Source organism: Leucopleurus acutus (assembly GCF_964270905.1).
Source record: "Leucopleurus acutus genome assembly, chromosome: X".
In the NCBI taxonomy this organism is placed as follows: domain Eukaryota; kingdom Metazoa; phylum Chordata; class Mammalia; order Artiodactyla; family Delphinidae; genus Leucopleurus; species Leucopleurus acutus.
The window spans coordinates 87019017-87038886 of NC_139148.1; the positions used below are offsets into that span (position 1 = coordinate 87019017).

Genomic DNA, 19870 nt, shown 5'->3' on the forward strand with positions numbered 1-19870 from the left:
ATTTCTGTATACAGTTATGTAAATAAACACGACAAAATGTCGACAGTGATTCTAGGTGGCAGAATTACCAGTGATTTTTACTTAGTTTTTTTTAATGCTTTTCTGAATTTTCCTAATTTTCTATAATAAACAGATAGGTATTTTCATTTCAAAATCTGAAAACGGCACCATTAAAAATACTTAATCTTTTCGCTTTTTATATTAAATCAAGCTTAGTTGTAGAAATAGGCAAGCAAACCAACATACCTTTTAATTAAATGGGCTCGGCTGTTCACGTAGTTGGAGTCAAAAGAATAGTTTTCAGTCTGCAGTGGGGGGAAAAAAAAGATTAAAAAGGTTACAGAGATGACTCATGAAAAGAGCTAAACTCTCCTGCTTAGGAGGAATTTTTCTACTGGGCAAGAGGCAATGAATGAATCAGAAACCAAGGCCATAGTGGTGCAACAGCCTGACGAATGCCTGCCACCTCCTTGGGGCCCTGGGGGCTCTGTGGAGGCAGCTCTCCCAGGCAGATGAAGATGAACTTGACACAAACATCCCCTAGAATATGCCTGGCTACTGACCATGCAACCACTTAGGGAAGATACAGCATGACCCAAAATCTTTACAGAAACTAATTGCTTCCCATTCCCCAGTGGACACAATTCTGTGCCCATCAAATTGACTGGAAGTTCAAAGGTATTTTTATTAGTAGTAGATAATTAACATGTTAAAATATGTATTCCATAGATATGGAAATGCAAGCAAGGTAATCACTGTGGATTTAAACTGCACTTCCCTTTGTTTTAAGACATTTTGCTCAGCACTGGTTATACAGGAAGGCCTTCGTTTTATCACAGACATAAAGGCAAACAAGTATTATGCCTAAAACGGGATGAAGGGCAGTCCACAGGGGGTGCCAAAGCCTTTCATGTGAAACATGAAGTTTTCAAGCAAACCTATCATAGCACGTTCCTATCATTAAAACACCACTGTCTAATCTGGTTACAGCAGACTGCCTGAACAATGGTTTTACAAAAGCAAATGCAGAATACCTGCCAGATGAAAGAGATGGGCTAACAACTGATGAGCATCCAGAGGTTGGGGGTGGATTGAAGGGGGGGCAGCCTTAGAAGGGGGAACACAGGGAAAAGTCAACACTGAAGTAACTGAAAGTCCAGTAAAGTGGATCTTACCTCTAACACTAAAGTACTACTCTCCTTGAACCATTGTATAAACTGAAAAATGTCCAAACACATCTCCTCCACTCTCCTGCCAGTCTACCAGAAATTCTCACCATTCTCACCATTCCTTAGGGCCTTCTGAAATCACTTCAACTGAAAGTGCCTGGGAAAGGAAACACAATAGCTGTCGAGCTAACAAAATAGTACATTCCTTTCCGATGACTACTGTCGCTAGGCTCTTAGATGCAGCTTTATGTTTCAAGGAGCTCAGAATTTGGTAGAGGGGAAAACAGGACAGGTGATAGCAGATCTAACTACCACATGAGCACCAAACAGCCAATAGTCAGGATAGGGACCCTAAGTATCTAGAGGAAGTGGGGATGGGGGTGGCGAGTAGGTGAGAGAAAGAAGGCAGAACGTATGGAGAAGAAAACTAAATCCCATCACTGCCCTGTACTTACTCAGGCATGCCCATGCCCTCCACATGCCCCTTATTTGAAGATGAGCTGTATAATATCCACCCACACTGCTTTTATCTAGAGGATAAAATCCCCTTTAATGAAAACCACAAGCAAGTTTTTGTGCTGTTGGAAGGAATGGATTGGGAGAGTGAAAATCAAAAGGGTCAGTTCATTTCTAATTTGTTCATAAGAAAATGGAGGCTGAAATTGTTGCAAACATAATTACAGAAGGAGGAAGCAAACTTGAAGGTGCATGGGGAATACAATGCTGGAAGAGGTTGTCCATCAGTCAGTCAACCAACAAACGCTTCTTGAACTGATTTTTATACGAACATAAAATGCAAAAATGGTGTTGGGTAAATGTGCTTTTCTATGATATTCAGTACAATATATAATTTAATAAGTGGAAATCTCCTAACCGCCCCCCCAAAAGCATTCTATCCAAATAAAACAGGGAATTGATTAAGCACTCAGGAGTTTAATTATTAGTTTGTACAACCGGGACAAATTACTTAATTTCTATGTGTCTCATTTTACTCCTCTATAAAATAGGCATAATGGAACACAAATCCAAAGGGGAATTTCAAGTGCATTTATCATGACTCATTGTGGGAATGATGGAAACCCTTATCCTCTGCTTTCTACAGAACCTGGATCCCTGAGTAGGAGCAGGGATTTGACCACATTCGGGCAATAAAAGAGTAACATGCATACATTCCATCTCAGCCTCCAAACTTCCTAAATCATTTTTTCAAGAAAGTTAATAGATAGAGACACAGATGTAAAAGAAAAGAGGATACTGGCTTTGCAGGGAAAGCATGAGCAACATCCCAAGATATTGTCATGTTAAAGAAGCCAGTTTTCAAGTAGAATATTTTACATAGACTTGCATATGAGGGTGTCCAATCTGTGTGCACTGTGCATCAAATATGGAGCCCTGTGGAGATGTGACCTCCAGGCATGGTGCCAGAACTCTGGGCAAATAAGCAAAACCATACAAATTTATCCCTGGTGACTGTACTACTTCTTGGTCCTAATGGTATAATATATCTCACCTTGAGGATTCCCACTCACAGGCACTGAGTTAAAAGAGGACACAGGTCTAAAAGGCTTGCTTATGGAAACCTTAACAATTCTCTTTCCCTTGCTGTGATATACAGATGGGTTAACCTGGGCAGAAAAGCCAGCCATGATCTGCCACTGTAGGTAGGAGAGTATCATTGAAGCTTATCACCTTCCTATCTTTCTCCTTTTTCTTAGTCTAAAAGAGTAAACCCCCCTCCCATTCTCGTGGGTCCTGGCCTTCAAATGTAAATACTCCATTCCCCAAACCAGCACCAACCATAATGGACAGATGGCCCATGCTGCATCCTCATGCAATTAGAAGTACTGTTCATGAGGCAGGTTACTAGAACTGATTTTCCCATAATGGATGGTACTATGCTGAGTCATCCATTGTCTTTTGCCTCTTTAATCAGTATCAAGTTTCTTTGTGAGGCAGCTTGGTTAGCGTTATGGAAACAACGTATGCAACAGAATTATTCTAATTGGGTAGGATACACTATTCTGGCCTCATTAGAACTATAATCCAAACAACTGAGCTAACTGGCCATAGATGGCCTTTTATGGGTCAGGGTATACTAACATCAAGTGTTCTTGCTCATACTGATTCAAGGCGTGTGCTCAAACCCAACTCCTGTGCACTGAAAGAGTAAATTTTTTTCACACTTCAGGTAGAGCAAACAATGAGACTCAGACCACCCTGAAGAAGGAAATAATCTTTTCTTAATGAATAGTTTGCATGCCTTAAGCCGGTGATTCTCAGCCCTAACTGCACATTAGAATCAACTAGGGAATTTTTTTTTAATACTGTTGTGAAGGTCCCACTCCAAGAGATTCTGAGGTAATTGGCATGGAATGGGGCCCAGGCATTAGTATTTTTTTAAAAAGCTTCCCAGGTTAATTCTAACAGACATCCAGAGTGGAGAACTCTCCTGAGCAAAAGATGGGCCACAGGCTTTGACCTGATGTGCTGTGTTTTCTAAGGCAAGCTCAGCTGTTTAGAAGATGGATCTCTTTTGTCAGATTATCTGCCAAGGTGATCTCAATAGAAGATAAAGAATGACAACAGAAATACACTTTTTAAGAAATAATAGAAGAGCTTTTCTTTTTTGCATGAATGTATTGGCTCCTGGTTAGCCTTATTTAATCAAAATTTGCTTGACATTATTCCAATCCCCTCTCTAAGTATTCTAAATGGCAAATAACATAAAACATTTGAGAGGGGAAATTTTCTCTAAATGTCACATTAATTTCACTAGGAAATGTCCCCATCTCTAATGAGACAGCCAAGTTAACACAGGAACACAACAAAGAGACAAGAATATTTGTTTCTGAAAAACCTAAATTTTGACATTAGAAAAAAAATGGGTCTAGAGCAAACTTTTATTTTCTGTCTCAGTGGTAAATAAGAGTCACTTTCCTATCATTTAATATATTTCTCCCAAATCCCTTCTCTAATTAGAATTCCTTATCCTAGGATTCACTGAGAGCAGACTTCTCACTTTGTTTAGGTTTAATAAAATCTTGATTTTCTGAAAACCTAAAGAATAAATACTTCTGGATAGCAGAAGGTTTTTGGGGGGTTTTTTGTTTGTTTGTTTGTTTGTTTTTGCAGTACGCGGGCCTCTCACTGTTGTGGCCTCTCCCGTTGCAGAGCACAGGCTCCGGACGCGCATGCTCCGCGGCCATGGATCACAGGCCTAGCTGCTCCGCTGCATGTGGGATCCTCCCGGACCTGGGCACGAACCCGTGTCCCCTGCATTGGCAGGCGGATTCTCAACCACTGCGCCACCAGGGAAGCCTGGGAAGCCCCTGGATAGCACAGTTTTTTAGATAGCTTTGTGCTTTCTCCTCTAAGAACTAAAATTTTGATTTAAAATCCTACCCATTCTGCCTTCTTTTTGAACGTTATCACACAGTTCCTTATTGGTTCCTTAGAAGAACCTTTCTAAACATAAATCACTGTACCGTGCAGGTTTTGCCTGTACACTCACTGACCCCAAAGCACTGTGTTTTTTGAGTTCTTACCTTTAATTTTTAACATATGTCTCCCACCAACTTGCTATAAAACACTCAATATTGTTACTTCTCAGTACTATTAGTATATCAAAAGCAGCTCCTCTTCTGTTTCAAGTTTGATATTTCCACTCTGCTGTCTTGGAAACTATATAATTATTAGAACAGTCTAGAAAATGAGAGTTAAGTTCTGGGTAGAGAGCTGAGATGTTTTTCTGAGAGGGAAATGACGTGATCTTTACTATAGGGACTTCTGTGTAATGTTTTGGGTTTTGTTGTTGTTTGTTTTTTTACCTGCTCAGGAGCCTTCTTTGCTAACTACTTTCTACTCGCAGCTCCTTTCTGGATATGGGAGGTTTCTAGAGAGACTTTGGGGTGGGTAGTATGTTATTATGTTAATGAGTGGCACATCTGAAGTCAAATACTTCCACTTTGTCAGGCCCCCAAGGTACCAGAATGCCCTACTTTAACTGTCATTTTGCATTACTTTCACAGTTCACTAAGTTGTGCCCTAGTCTCTGGAAGAGTGACTGCGACTCTCTCAGCACCACATTTATCACCAGGAGAGACTTCAGCCCTAAGGAGAAACAAGCCCAATAAATGCAGATATCCAGGACTAGAATATTTGCCCAGCGGCACAAATCCCCAGGTCATGCTACAAAGTTAAAGAAGGTTACAGATGCTGAGATGAAAACAAGAGATTCATCAAACCTTAAGGTTTTCATTTGAAAATGAACAGCCATTTTAAATTACACTTTAAAAGTCCCATCAAACTGAAAAGCATTATAACTGCGATCCGCTAACTAATTCTTTTTAATTTTTCACTCAGTCATCTTATCAAAACAAATAGGAAAACTGGAATCCTAAATCAGATGCACCGCAAAATGATTTTTAAATGCTGGTTCTTGATCAATAATGATAAGATGCATAACCTTTTTCTAAAAGCGATTGCTGCTTTAGATGTTCAAATGGCATCTCCTCACAAAGGCGTTTTCAGAAAATGAATTGAAAAATGGCTTTTTCCTCCCTACTATCCTCAACACATAAAAATTAAAATGTAAATTCTATATAAAAACAAAGTCAACATGCCTCCAGTTAGAATGTATATTCAAAGACATCCATCCAGACAACAAAAGCCGGAGGAGGAATTAGTAAAGATGGAATAAAAGGCACCATCCCCAGAGCTGCCATCACTAGAAAGCTCATATTTACCCTGAACTGGAAAACAAGCTAAATAAACTTCCACTAGCCATGCCTATGTACACACCAGCACTAATTCTCACGCACACACATGCGCGCACACGTGCGCACACACACACGCGGTTTGACTATAGTAAGCAAGGTGGTGTAGTGGGGTGACCTGAATTCCCTCCTCATGTTTGTCACTGACTCGTTGATGGCCTTGAGTAAATCACTTGATTCCTCTTGAAGCCTTAATTTATCTATCTAGGAAATGAAGAGAATAACCCAAATGATGCCAATGTTCCCTTCGAGCCCCCTCAAATTGTAGGATTCTAAAACAAAATGGGTCTTGTTCACGCACTGATTCATCTATTCATTCATCCATTCAAAACACATGCACCAAACCCTGAGGATGAAAAAAAAGATATAGGCTGTACCGGTGAGGAGGTCACAAATTGATAGACCTCTTGCTGGGGATGGTTAAAATGTCAGCCATTCAGAAAAACATGAAACACACACACACAGAGGCACATATACCTGCAGACACATGCATATACTTGTACAGAGGCTATGGAGTGCAACTTTGAGAATTACACTGCAACTTTATGGAACTAAGTAGCATACTAGTGGCTTGATGGTAGTAGGTGATGCACATAGGCGGATTTGGCCTTTATATTTGTTACATGTACAAACCCATATCACAAATACAAACCACATCCCTCTCCTATCAAATGAGTTATAAAACTTATGAAGTTCTTAGAAATAGCATGTGTATACGTCCTTTTGGCTCTACTTCAACAGCTTTCATCACCTTGTGACACTACTTCTTCAGTTCCATTTGCCTTTTCCTCTAGCCCATTTTGCAAAACGTTATGTGGATAATATTCCTCACCCACTATTTTCATCACAGCATTTCTCTTTGCAAGGCCTCAAAGAACACTTTCAGTGGTTCCCTGTTACATTTAGCACTAAATCTAAATTAAATCTTTAGCTAAGCAGTCAACCAACACAAGTCCTCTATTTCCCTCATATCTCATTTCCTTCATTTCTAATATGTCTACATCCCTGATCATCCCACATAGCTTAGCATGTTCTCAGCACTTAGTGTACAGACTGTGTGATGTAGTTATGAATTTCCTCAGGTTCTATGATTACTTCAGTGTGTAGCATGTCAGTTCATCCTCCAACTGGATTGGAAGCTTTCATTTGAAGTGTCACTGCCACAATGCTGGACACTTAGCAAGTACTCATGTAATGAATCCATCAATGAAAGACCAGAGAATAAATGGAAGAGGTTTAGAATGAAGCTTCTTATTGCAGTTAAAGCAGGTGACCAATTCTATTAGTCCAAGGTGGTCTTGTTTCTTCAGAAAGTATCTATTCTGCCCACTGTCTTCTGTAGTTACAGTTTGTTTTCTCTCCTCACTTTCAACTATGACCTTATAAATACACAGTAGTCTGGATATAACTGCCAAGGATAAGATGCCACAGTTAGGTGCTTCCTGCCCATCATCCATCAGTCCTGCCATATCTCTGGGAATGGCAGTAGTGACACATGATACTGTTTCCAAACCAGGGGTAGATAAAATTTCTGTGATAAGGCTTTGCCTTATCTGTAGACTTCTGAGCCACAGATTGACAGCGTGGCAGCTACTTTTCTGCATGTGGAAGGGAACTCTAGGATTCCAATGGCTTTCAGGACAGGGCTATCAGTGGTAAACACAGCCCATTTAGTTAACATCCAAGTCAAGTTGAAAGAGTTCCCCTCTTGGTGGCCTTTTGTCATCACTGCTAAAATTCCACTGGCACCATTGATGTGGTCAGACTACATAGAGGTGACAAAGGCAGCTTAGGGAAATCACTTTTCTCCACCCTCATCTTTTATTGGGTCAAAGTTGTGACTTTAGAAGAGCAACCCAGTGCAAATTTTACTACAAAGGCCTCCTTGAGAAACCTAGCAGCTTTCTTCAGGAATCCATGTAATTCAGAGGCAAAGAGCCTACTGAATGACCAGGCTAAGCACCACCCCATTATATAGATAAGAACAGGCTTCTGAATAAGGCTCTGGGACCATTTTCTAAGTCCTCTGTGGGGCACAGTGCACTTTAAAATAATATCTGCTTATAAAAAGCTCTGAGGAACCAGTTAATGCCTATTCTACACAGGAATGCAAAATCAACAAGACTTCGGTGTGGATACAAGTAGTTTAAATAAAATGACTAACCCAATCACATGAGTCATACTATCTCATCCCACATAAACAAAATTCAACCTGAGAAGTAAATAGCTATCAACCACATTCACCAATGGAACAAACCCTGAAGACCAATCACCATCCCCAAATATGTAACTACAACACATTAAAGCTATTTTGCAGGCTCAGAGTGCCTTTCATCCCCAAATATTAAAGTACTTTACAAGCAGGTGCCAATTGTTACTCTCCCCCTTAAACAGCCAAGAAAACAAACACACAGGTTAAGTGCTACAGCCACGTTAAATACTGACTCAGCTAGAACAAGTCACAAAAACAAGAAAAATCCCCAGGAACGCTGTTCTTGGCATTACCTACTACTGAGATGGAAAGAAAACACAAGATGGAAACATCAGGGAAGTGATTAGCCGGCTTTATACCTATTTTTCTCTGAATGACTTTCTTGGCTACTTTCAGTGAGTGGGTCAGGAGAGTATAGTGTAGCAGATAGACAAAAGAAAAATTTGGCACACATTAACTGGAGAAAGTTCTCCAGACCTAGATGGAGGACCCAGTCACATAGCCCAAAGGATCCAGGAATGAGCCACTTTCTTCCCTGCAACCTTGGTGACCATTTCAATTGTCCTTTAGAGGCATTTACAACGATCTTTACAAGGTGACCTAAGATGACTAGTGATGACTTATGGGGTAGCTTCAACTTCAGAAGCTATGATTTGGTAAAGCTGGTCTAACTGACAGAAACCAATATAAGATGTCCCACAAGCAATGGCCCATGGATCCACCGTATGAGCTCTCCTGAATCCAGCCTATCTTTAAGCCCTCCTGGCTTAGAGAAGGTCCAGCACTCTGAGCTGGTACATTTCTGCTAAATTTTATTTCATTGGTCTCAATTCTCTACTACTTAGCAGCTACAGAGCCTTGACTGCCTGCAGAGTACAATTTCTATTGAGCAAGCCTTGCCAGCTGAAAAACTTTCATAATATTTGGAGGGAAAGCAGTGTGTGGCCCTGTGCCTGTGGGCCAACAACACCCCCAAATCCAGTTCCAGCCCCAATCTCATTATTTATATTATACATCACTTAAAACCCGGTTGTCTCCACAAGCTTATTTAAGCGTGAAGGAGTAACAGCCTTTGGCATACCATTCTTAATTCATTTCCCTTGTATTGGCTTGTTGCTCAAGCCAGTAATGTGTGATCATGCTGACAAAAAACAACCGAGTTATATACCATCTTAGAAATAGTGAATGTGTTAGCTTCTAATATTAATGTTTTCTAATTAGATGCAACTCAATAGATCATTTTCTTGTTTGTCGTCAAAGAAATCCTCCATAGTTCTCTTTTGGTGTAGCTATTTTGATTACCACCATGGCAAACACAGGGGTGTCTCAGTTCACTGGGATGCATAGAGGAAAGGGTGTGCACACACAGCATCCACTACCAAAATATAAACAGATTATTTATTTCTGATCTTAAGTACTAATTTCAAATTTAATGAGGCACAATAAACATTTCTCAAAATCAGACTCCATCGGTTGCTTAACATTGGCAACCCTCTAATTATGACTGGAGTTTAAATAAAGGCATTTGGTTTTGTTGAAATTATTAGGCACTGAAGGAAATCCACAGTAACCTCCAATTTCTAGTGACTTAAAACAAGCATTGCAGCAAATCAGTGTTGGAGACAAGACAGAGCTTACACTTCGGCATCACCTCATGAAGCATCAATGAGAAGCAATAGGAAGAGGACTGATTCAAGGAAGTAATGGAAATGTTTACTCATTCTTTCAAAACCCCTACCTGTCCTCCCAAATCCTAACAGACCTTCTTGTTTTATGCCAGGGTGGGGGTGGTGAGGGTAGGCTGGAATTTGACCTGATTTTTTAAACAGAGATTAATCAAAAGGCTACTATCTGACGTTAAGAACGCCGGCAACCATGCACAGTAAATCCATGATTACACCTTGAAAAGTGGCTAATATTATGAGCAGTTTGAAATTGTCAGAGTATCAGAAATCTGTAATGTAGTTATGCAATGCACCAACAGAACAATTACTAAAGCACCTTGCATGTATATGAAACCTTTTTCACAAAGAATTTCAGAAAGTTTAAAAAGAGTTTCAGGAGAGAGAAAAAAATGTACTTAACCTTTGAGAAACCATAAGATAGAGGAATATTCTTAGATGGGCAGAAAACAGACACCCAGGTTAGAAACTGGGCCTGAAGGTAGCTACATTTTCTACAGAGGTCATGGCACAGAATTTTGCTTCTCATCCATCCAGCAAGACTTCCAGGAGGTGCTTGATAAGTGCAATAGAGCAGGTGCCTCCTGTCAATATCATCCTGAAAGAATTAGCATTTGGAAATGAACACGATACACAAAAACTTGCCCTTTTTTCTTTTTTTCCCTTTTAACCAACATTAACTAGTTAATTCTCCTGCTACTATAAGTTAAATAAATATTAGTAACCCCATTAACAGCACGACAAAACACGTTAAGAGACTTGCCCTCTGTTAAAGAGAAGCAGTGTCACATCTGCAACTAGAATTCAAGATTTCTCACTGCAGGTCCTGCACCCACACCACTAGGCCACACCTCATTAGGATTCTGGGAAATGCAATGAAATAGAAGTAATTAAGACTGGCTGACTGGATGTACTATTTGGGAGAAAAAAAATACCCTAGCCTGCTTGAACATGACAGGTTCAAGGGCAGTGAACACAACTAGAGCAATTTCCTCCTGCAGGAAGATTAAGAAATAATGAGGGGGAACACCTCACCTTCCCTCTCCCATCAGACTCTCAGCAGCAAAAACCAGGAACAATTCCAAAATTAACTGTCTAAAAAAAACTTAATGCTGTCAGAAACATAACACTGTACTGTGCCTGGGAGTCCTACCACTCAACCTGTACAAGTAACTTCTATGTTGCTTTCTCCACACAGTTCTTACTGTCCTCCCTCCCCAGCTTTCTCCTGGCCAGTCTTCCAAATACTCTTTTTTTTTTAAATAAATAAATTTATTTATTTATTTTGGCTGCGTTGGTTTCTTTTTTTTTAACATTTTTACTGGAGTATAATTGCTTTACAATGGTGTGTTAGTTTCTGCTTTATAACAAACTGAATCAGTTATACATATACATATGTCCCCATATCTCTTCCCTCTTGCATCTCCCTCCCTCCCACCCTCCCTATCCCACCCCTCTAGGTGGTCACAAAACACTGAGCTGATCTCCCTGTGCTATGAGGCTGCTTCCCATTAGCTATCTATTTTACACTTGGTAGTGTATATATGTCCATATATACACTACCACTCTCTCACTTCGTCCCCGCTTACCCTTCCCCCTTCCCGTGTCCTCAAGTCCATTCTCTACATCTCTGTCTTTATTCCTGTCCTGCCCCTAGGTTCTTCAGAACCTTTTTTTTTTTTAAGATTCCATATATATGTGTTACCATACGGCATTTGTTTTTCTCTTTCTGACTTACCTCACTCTGTATGACAGACTCTAGGTCCATCCACCTCACTACAAATAACTCAATGTCGTTGCTTTTTATGGCTGAGTAATATTCCATTGTATATATGTGCCACATCTTCTTTATCCATTCATCTGTCAGTGGACACTTAGGTTGCTTCCAAGTCCTGGCTATTGTAAATAGAGCTGCAATGAACATTGTGGTACATGACTCTTTTTGAATTATGGTTTTCTCAGCTCTTTCTCCATTTCTAGCACACTCACTCCTCATCCTGGTCTGCCCAATACTTCTGTCTACTTGATAACAAAGAAAGATTTTGTTTGGGGTTCAACCAGTACAAACAGGTGCGGGCAGTCATATCTTCATTCATAACACACATACAGGTACACGCAGATTACATATAATTTTTGTGAGGGAAAGAGGGTTGTGTTTTTGTGTCTCCATATTAAAAAATGCTTGTTCCTGTTCGACACAGCTCAGTTAGGGCCATAAGTCACCCTGGTGATTGTTTCTTCAGGTTGTTTTAAGCTTAGAAAAGAACACAGACTATTCAAAGAAAAGTCCTAGAAACCCTCCAAATACAGAACCTTCAAGGTAAAAATAGCTGTGTGACCTTACAGAAATCACTGAACCTCTCTGACCTGCAATTTCTTAATCTATAAAATGGAAATAGCACCTGTCCTAACTATCTTACAGAGTTGTTATTAGGATCAAATAAAATAATAAATGTGCAGGTGCTTTCTAAAAGTGAACTTCCAGACAAATGACAGGTCATCTGATTATCAGGTTATAAACTTGATCTCTCTTGAATACTCATTTCTATTTGCAACTAAATTTCCATTCAACATCATGAATAGTTTTTTTCTGAGGTTTCCTACTAGGATATTTTATCTCATTCTCCCCTTAACTGTACTATCAGAAAAAGAAAGAATGCAGTGAACAGTCTTGTTTTCTGGCATGAGAGATAAAAATATATATACATGAACCCAACTTCTCTAATTGCTGATTCAACACCTTAGCTGGAGTGTGTGTGTGTGTGTGTGTGTGTGTGTGTGTGTGTGGAGAGAGAGAGAGAAAGACAACTCATCTAAAGAGAGTTGAAATGACCTCATAACATCTGAAATTATGTGAAAGGCAAGATTTGAGACACTTTAAAATCCTTTATAAACTAGTTTTCCTTCGCCCCATTTGCTTCCCCTGTTATGATTGAACTGTCATGGAATCTCTTTTTAAAAAGAAGGAAGGAAGGAAGAAAGAAAGAAAGAAAAAGAAAGAAAGAAAGGGAGGGAGGGAGGGAGGGAAAGGGAAGATGAAAGAAAGGAAGAAAAAAGAAAGAAAGAAAGAAAGAGAAAGAAAGAAAGAGAGAGAGGGAGGGAGGAAGAGGAGGAGGGAGGGAGGGGGGAAGGAAGGAAGGAGGAAAGAAAGAAAGAAAGGAAGGAAGGAAGGAAGGAAGGAAGGAAGGAAGGAAGAAAAAAAGAAAACCTCATCCCAGGATTAAGTAAAGCACATTAGCATGCATAATTCAGAGCAGTCAGCTGGAAAGGAGCCATTCAAAACCTAGTGTAGTGTGTGGATAGAAAAACATGGTTAAAGGGCTGGAGCAGCTTGACCAGGGCCTTCTAAGTTCCAAAGAAATGAGAGAGTTCAACTCAGGACCACCCTGGAGCCTACTGTGGGCTCATTCTACCATTCCTTAGAGCTGTGTTGTCCAATGGCATAGATACCATGTCCAATAGCACAAATATATGTAGTACTTTAATTTAAATTAGCAAAAATCAAGTTAAATTTTTAGTTCCTCAATCACAGTAGCCATCTTTCAAGTGCTCAGTAGGCAAATGTGGCTAGTGGCTCGCGTATTAAACAGCACAGATATAGATATTTCCATCATCCCTTAAAGTTCTATTGAATAGTGCTGCCTTAGAGAGACTGTTGGCCTGTGACTCAGGACTCTCCAGTTATGAAATGTGATGCCCTTGGTGACCTAACGAAATATAAGGAGTAGACTTACCTCTATCACATCATGTAATACATTTTATTACCTATATGTCAGCCCCATGAGACTGGAAACTCCTTGAAGGCAAGGACCATGTCTTTAGTGTCTGTATCTTCAGTGCCTGTCACCATTCCTGGAACAGAGCAGGTACTCACCCACTACATGCTAGTCAGCTAACAGCTGATGTTAGACCTGTCCATCAGATAGGAAGAGCTCATTTGTCTCTTCCATAGATGAAATGTAAGGATTTGCAAAATTCTTTTAAGAAAGGCTACTCTGCTTCCTAGACTTGTATTTGTTTCAACATTTCTCAAGAATTTAGATTGTAGGGAGGACTGGCTTAAGTTAAAACTACCCTTCTGTCTCCCACCCCTGTAAACCCATCTCTTTCATTCATCCAAAGAATCACTTGTGAACCTAAAAAATTAGAATGGTATGTTTATTAACATTAAGATGCCAGTGTATAATACACGTCATGATGAACATGATACAATCTACACATTTAAAGCAAGTTTTTACAATCTAATACAGTGAGAAACACCTGTAGGGATGTGTCTCTCAATGGCCCAATTAAAAAAAATTATTTTCTTAAATAGCACCTTGTTTCAGTATGGTGACTGTTTTTCACACAGCCTTTCTCTAAGCTCTTTTCCAATAACCACAACAGTCTTAAGAAGTACATAGGCAAGGTATTATTTTCCCTTTTTAACAGATGGAAAATATGAGGCCCAGAGAGTTTTTGAATCCAAAATCAATAGCCAATTTTTGGCAGAGTCAGAGCAAGAACCTGAGACTCTTGCTTCCCAGTACAGACCTTCCACCCAGTCTAACTTTATAGACAGTAGGAAATGGAAACCCAGTTGGCCAGCACTGCTTTTGCTTTCAATCTATAGTCTCTTCTGAGTTCTTTCATAAATTACAAAGAAATACATCCTTTTATGCACTATTAATTATTTCTTCAGATCATGATAGAGCCCTCAGTTGCTTTTCTGCCAAATGTGGTCATTTGCAAAGGTTCTTGAAATCATTATTGCAGTCTGACCATGCTATGCCCTAGGCTTTGAAAAATTCCCTTTTGGCCTCATGACCGTCACAGAATCAGATACTCAGAGAGCATTAAAGCTCAAAAAGATCTTAGAGAGTATCTAATCTCTCTCTGTCTCTCTTCCCTCGCTATCTCTCTGTTTCTCTGTCTCTTTGTCTCTGTCTCTCTCTCACACACACACATGCACACACACACGCACACACAGTCAATATTTTTAAGACAAGGAAATGGGCCCAGGGAACCTCACCACCACCCTCAAAGCATCACAGCTGGTTATTAGAAACCCAGACATAAGTTTAGAACTCATCTCTTTGGGCACCCAGGCCAGGGCTCATCCCTTTCTACCTTCCCAGCTCCTTCCTCTTATTTCTTCTAAGAAGTCCCCAAAGAGTAAAACCTAATGCTGTAAATTCCGTCAACAAAATTTCTAAAGGGAGGGAAAAGTAAAATTTAGTGCAAATGATGTTTGTAAATCATTTTTTGTCAATGTCCTATCATTAAGAAAAGTAATTGTTCCTCAGGATACTGCAGAAAGAGGATGTATGATCCACCCAAGGAAACAGACTGTCTTTAGCTGAGTGATCCGAAAAAAGTCTAATGATAAAGCTCGATGAAATACAGCCTCATTCTAGCAAATGACTTGCTTTGTTGCCACTTAAATTGCTCATCTATAATTGCTAGAGATAAACTGCAATCAAAATACAGTATCTTCTATTAGTTTTGCCCACTGGGGATTGTTTGATCATACTGAAATTATTGAAAAGGTAAATTTGCTCATTTTTACTGCCTCAGTGGAAACTGGCATTAGACCACTGAGGGGGGCTAGACTGATAGCAAGTGTTGCTTCCTGGTGAGGGAGCTTCTCTCTTCTCTGAATAGGACTGAGGTCCTGCCTCTGTGACTAACAACTAAGCAGGAAAGGAGGAATCTGCTCTGCCCACTTCCTCAAAGCATCATTCTCAGGCTTACTTGCTTCACCGTGTTGGAGTCATACCTTTGTAGTTCAGATGTCACTAATTCACATTTGGTGATCATTCTGATAGAGCTAGGCTGCTGTATCTATTTTTTAAAACGTTTGCTGGGCAAATTATGGTGTAAACAAGATTACAAGGGAAGTGCTTAAACCACTCAAGAGAATAAATTGTTTTTAAGCACTTTAGAAGCAATTTACAAACAATAAATATGTTAATTGCACATCATTCTTATTTATTCATTAAAGAAGATCCAAGGACTTCTACTTGGCAAAACTTCCTGGCAAGGGCTTTGTTAGTCTACTTCTTATTGCTCTATGAACTTGAAAGTAATAAAATTGCATTTCATTTCTATCTATAATTCCGACTGGCCTTCCCTCAAGTTAGTCTCAATTAATCAGATTTGACTGTACTAAATAAAGGCTGAGTAAAATGACAAAGCCATCAGCCCCAGGTCAAAAGACAAAAAAGTCACAGAAAATCCAGCGCTATGTTTAAGACTTTTCTTTGCACAAACTATAAGCACCCAGCAGTGAAAAATGGTAGATGGGAGTAATGGGGGAGGGGGGATAGAGGGAAAAGCAAAAAGATCATTCAGAGCCTTCCCCACAATTGAAAAGAGTTGCCTCATGCTCCCTGGCTGTCCTTGACTGCTGTTTAGAACAAATGGAAGCAATACACAGCTCAGGCCTGAAATAATTTAATTCAATTCAACAAATACTATTAAAACTATGTGCCAGGACCCATAGTAGATGCTAAGTGTATGGAGATGTATCAGATTCCACTCCTGCCCTCAAGGAGTCCACATTTCTAGTGTTGGGGACATGTAAGTAAAGACAGAATTATAATGCCATGTTGTAAGTGCTATGACAAGGGTATATATGTGTGGGAGCACAGAGGAGAGAGCAACAGAGAAGAAGTTTCCTCTAGGTGACACTTGACATCAGAACTGCTTTCAGACACATTCAATCTAAGGTGGGGGATGGAACTAGGGAAATCATTTGTTTGGGGGGAAGAGTTTTCTTCTCTCTAGCTCTAATTCTTGATTTTGCAAGCTACGTGTGAGTGTCAGGTGTGAGAGAAAGAAAGCATAAGCCATGCTTAATAAAAGCAAGCAACTTCCCTACAGCCACAAATCCAACTGGATTTGGGTTGGCTCTTCTGTCAAGTTTGAAAGACAAGTTAAATTCAGTACAAGTGCTCAAAAAATCAATGTCCAAAGGGGTAGCTAATTAAACCACAGAGACTTATTTTTGAGCCAGGAAAGGTTTTCACCAGTGGTCAGATGTTCATGATCTTCAAATTCTTTTTTGCAGCCTTTGCATAAAGATGAGTCCCAAGACAAGTCGACCCTAGCTTGGATAATCTCTTAAAAGGTGCCCTAGTCCACTTGTCAGAGGTAGGAAAGAAGATGGAGCTCTTTCCTACAGCAGCCTGCAGGTGGAGACTTTCACTTTCCTTGCATGGCTGACCCACTTGCTCTCAGCCTTACAAGAGATTACCATAAAACTTGCACATTTGGTGGGGAGCAGAGTGAGCACTTTCTTTTCTCCTTTCATGGAATCTAAGAATGTGGATTTTATGCTTTTTCCATTCCTCTTCTGATTGCCTGACATTGTGCGTTTTTTCCAGAAGAAGCTGAAAGTTCTTGGGTCACCCTCTTGCCTTCCAGGTACTACTGGATCCCTAGTTCCTCCCTATCACCAGGTAACTGAGTGCCATCCCTGGAGCCCTGATCCCATCCAGTACCTCAAAGTGAGGGAAGGTCACAAGAGGAAACAAGGGAAATCTTGGCTTGTTCACAAACACTGTCTCTGCTCTGGATGACTCTCAAGCCAGACTCTTTCTGTCTACTACAGGCTTTAAGCCAACATGTACACGTTGTGTTTCTGTGCAAACAAAAGATTACTTTTATCTCTTCCCTCACAAGTTTTCTCCCCTGTGCTTTAAAAAATAAATGAATAAGGCATGAGAAGATAGACAATTAATAAATAAAGGTATGAGTGACCTCTCCCTACGTGTTCTAAAAATAATGAGGATCCTATGGAGATCAAGCATTTCATAAAATTTGCCTTTTGAACATTTATTTTCATAAGTTAATATTTCTTCTGCCATTTGCGATGATGATGATGATGATTAGAAGTGTTTTTTAGAAAAAGAGCCTATACACCAGAAAATCTCAAAATTTCCCACTACATGCTCACCTTCTCAATATTCCTAAGAGGAAAACAAACAACATTCAAGGTTATTCCAAGATACTAACTCCTTCCTAACTCCACTAAAAGCACACCACTACAAAGCTGCAAAGGATGTCAAGATGGAAAACAGCATACTAGCAATCAGTCCATCCTTTCTAGGACCTTGCCTCTGGCAGTGGTGTTTTTTAAATGATGAGAATATTAAATATAGCACTCTACAAGAGGAAGGGAAATCCCCATGATCACCCAAGGATCCATGAGGTTTTAGCCTTATACCTGAGAACTGATTTTCCAGGCTGAGTACGTAAAGGCTGTTGTGCTGGTCGAACAATTAGCTAGTACTGGGTTCAAACAGTATATATTTTTACTCAAAGTAACTAATTCAAAGTTCAAACATTAGGAAGAAGAATGTTTTATACTTTTGTGACATTTTGGTTTCAGTATCTGCATTTCAACACATTTTCCCAGTGCAGACCAATGATAATGTTGGCTTCATGCAACTGACTTTTTGCCTCCATCATAATGAAGCAATAGAAATGTTGTTCCACAAATGACGTGGTTTCCTTGATCAGTTTCTTAACCTTCTTTGAAGCTTACTCTAGTCTGTCAGTGTCCTACTTAAAATAAGGCGATGCAGGATTGAACATAATACTCCAGATGTAATCTGAGCAGCAAAGAGTTCAGAGGAGCTAATCCTTTCTATAATCGGCAAACTATACTTCATTAATGAGGCCTAAGATCCTATCTGTTTTAGCAATCCACTTAACCTCAACTTGCTCTCCTCATAACATTTCTATCCTTCCTGAAGACTCCTTCCATTTTGGCATTACCAGTCCCACTCCAGATTGACATTGGGTTGGAACTTTCAAAAAAACCAGCAGATAGGCAAGCAGAGCCACTGAAGAGTAGACCAAAAGGGAAAGTAACAGAACTCCCAAACAAAAGAAATTCTCCTGAAAAGGAAAGCGAACAGGCTAGCTAATAGGGTTACCAGCTAATAGGTTACCTAGATAAAGAGGACAATTGGAGACTGCCAGATTTGATGACATGGAGAAGAATGTCATAGTCTTGCCTGTTGCACTCCTCACTTGTAAACAGCTAATTACTCCTGCTCACCAAAGTAACACCACATGGACATAGAGATTATCATACTAAGTGAAGTAAGCCAGACAGAGAAAGACAAATATCGTATGATATCGCTTATATGTGGAATCTAAAATGTGATACAAATGAACTTATTTACAAAACAGAAACAGACTCACAGACATAGAAAACAAACTTATGGTTTGTTTTCCAAAGGGGAAGGGGGAAGGGATAAATTAGGAGTTTGGGATTACCATATACACACTACTATATATAAAATATTAGATAGCCAACAAGGACCTACTGTATAGTACAGGGAACTATACTCAATATTTTGTAATAACTTATAAGGGAAAAGAATACATATATATTATATATGTATAACTGAATCACTTTGCTGTACATCTGAAACTAACACAACATTGTAAATCAACTATGCTTCAATTTTTAAAAAATGAATTAGGGACTTCCCTGGTGGTCCAGTGGGTAAGACTCTGCACTCCCAATGCAGGGGACCTGGGTTCAATCCCTGGTCAGGAAACTAGATCCCACATGCCACAACTAAAGATCCCACATGTCGCAAACAAAGATCCCGCATGCAGCAATGAAGATCCTACATGCCGTAAGTAAGACCCAGTGCAGCCAAATAAATAAATAAATATTAAAAGAATAAATTGTACCAACAATGCAGGGAACATTAAAAAAAAAGTAACACCACATAGTACATAAAGGCAGAGATCAGCATAAATAACCAAACTGTTGTCTACTTGAATAAATGGAAAGAAAAAAAAGTTAGCTAAACTATATTCCACAGATGTCAATTTAAAAGTCATAACTTTATTATAAGTCATGCTCTCCTGGACACACATTCCCCTCATGTCTCCTTTTGCTCTTCTATTCTCCACCCACTAGCCTTTCTACACTATTAAGAATTTGGTAAATATAGTTAATTATTCTAAAGGTGCCCAAACTCTCATTTCAACTTGTTTCCCAGTTAATGTACCATAGCAGAGAAT

General features: G+C 39.6%; 1 protein-coding gene across 1 annotated transcript in view; it reads right to left on the reverse strand.

Moving 5' to 3' along the window:
* The window catches only part of PCDH19 (protocadherin 19), a gene marked incomplete at both ends in the record, with an annotated part of 108066 nt that overhangs the window by 49710 nt on the left and 38486 nt on the right, over positions 1-19870 (reverse strand). Inside the window, 1 exon segment of the mRNA XM_082864514.1 lies at positions 247-305. Within this exon segment, the coding sequence (XP_082720640.1) occupies positions 247-305 (59 nt within the window).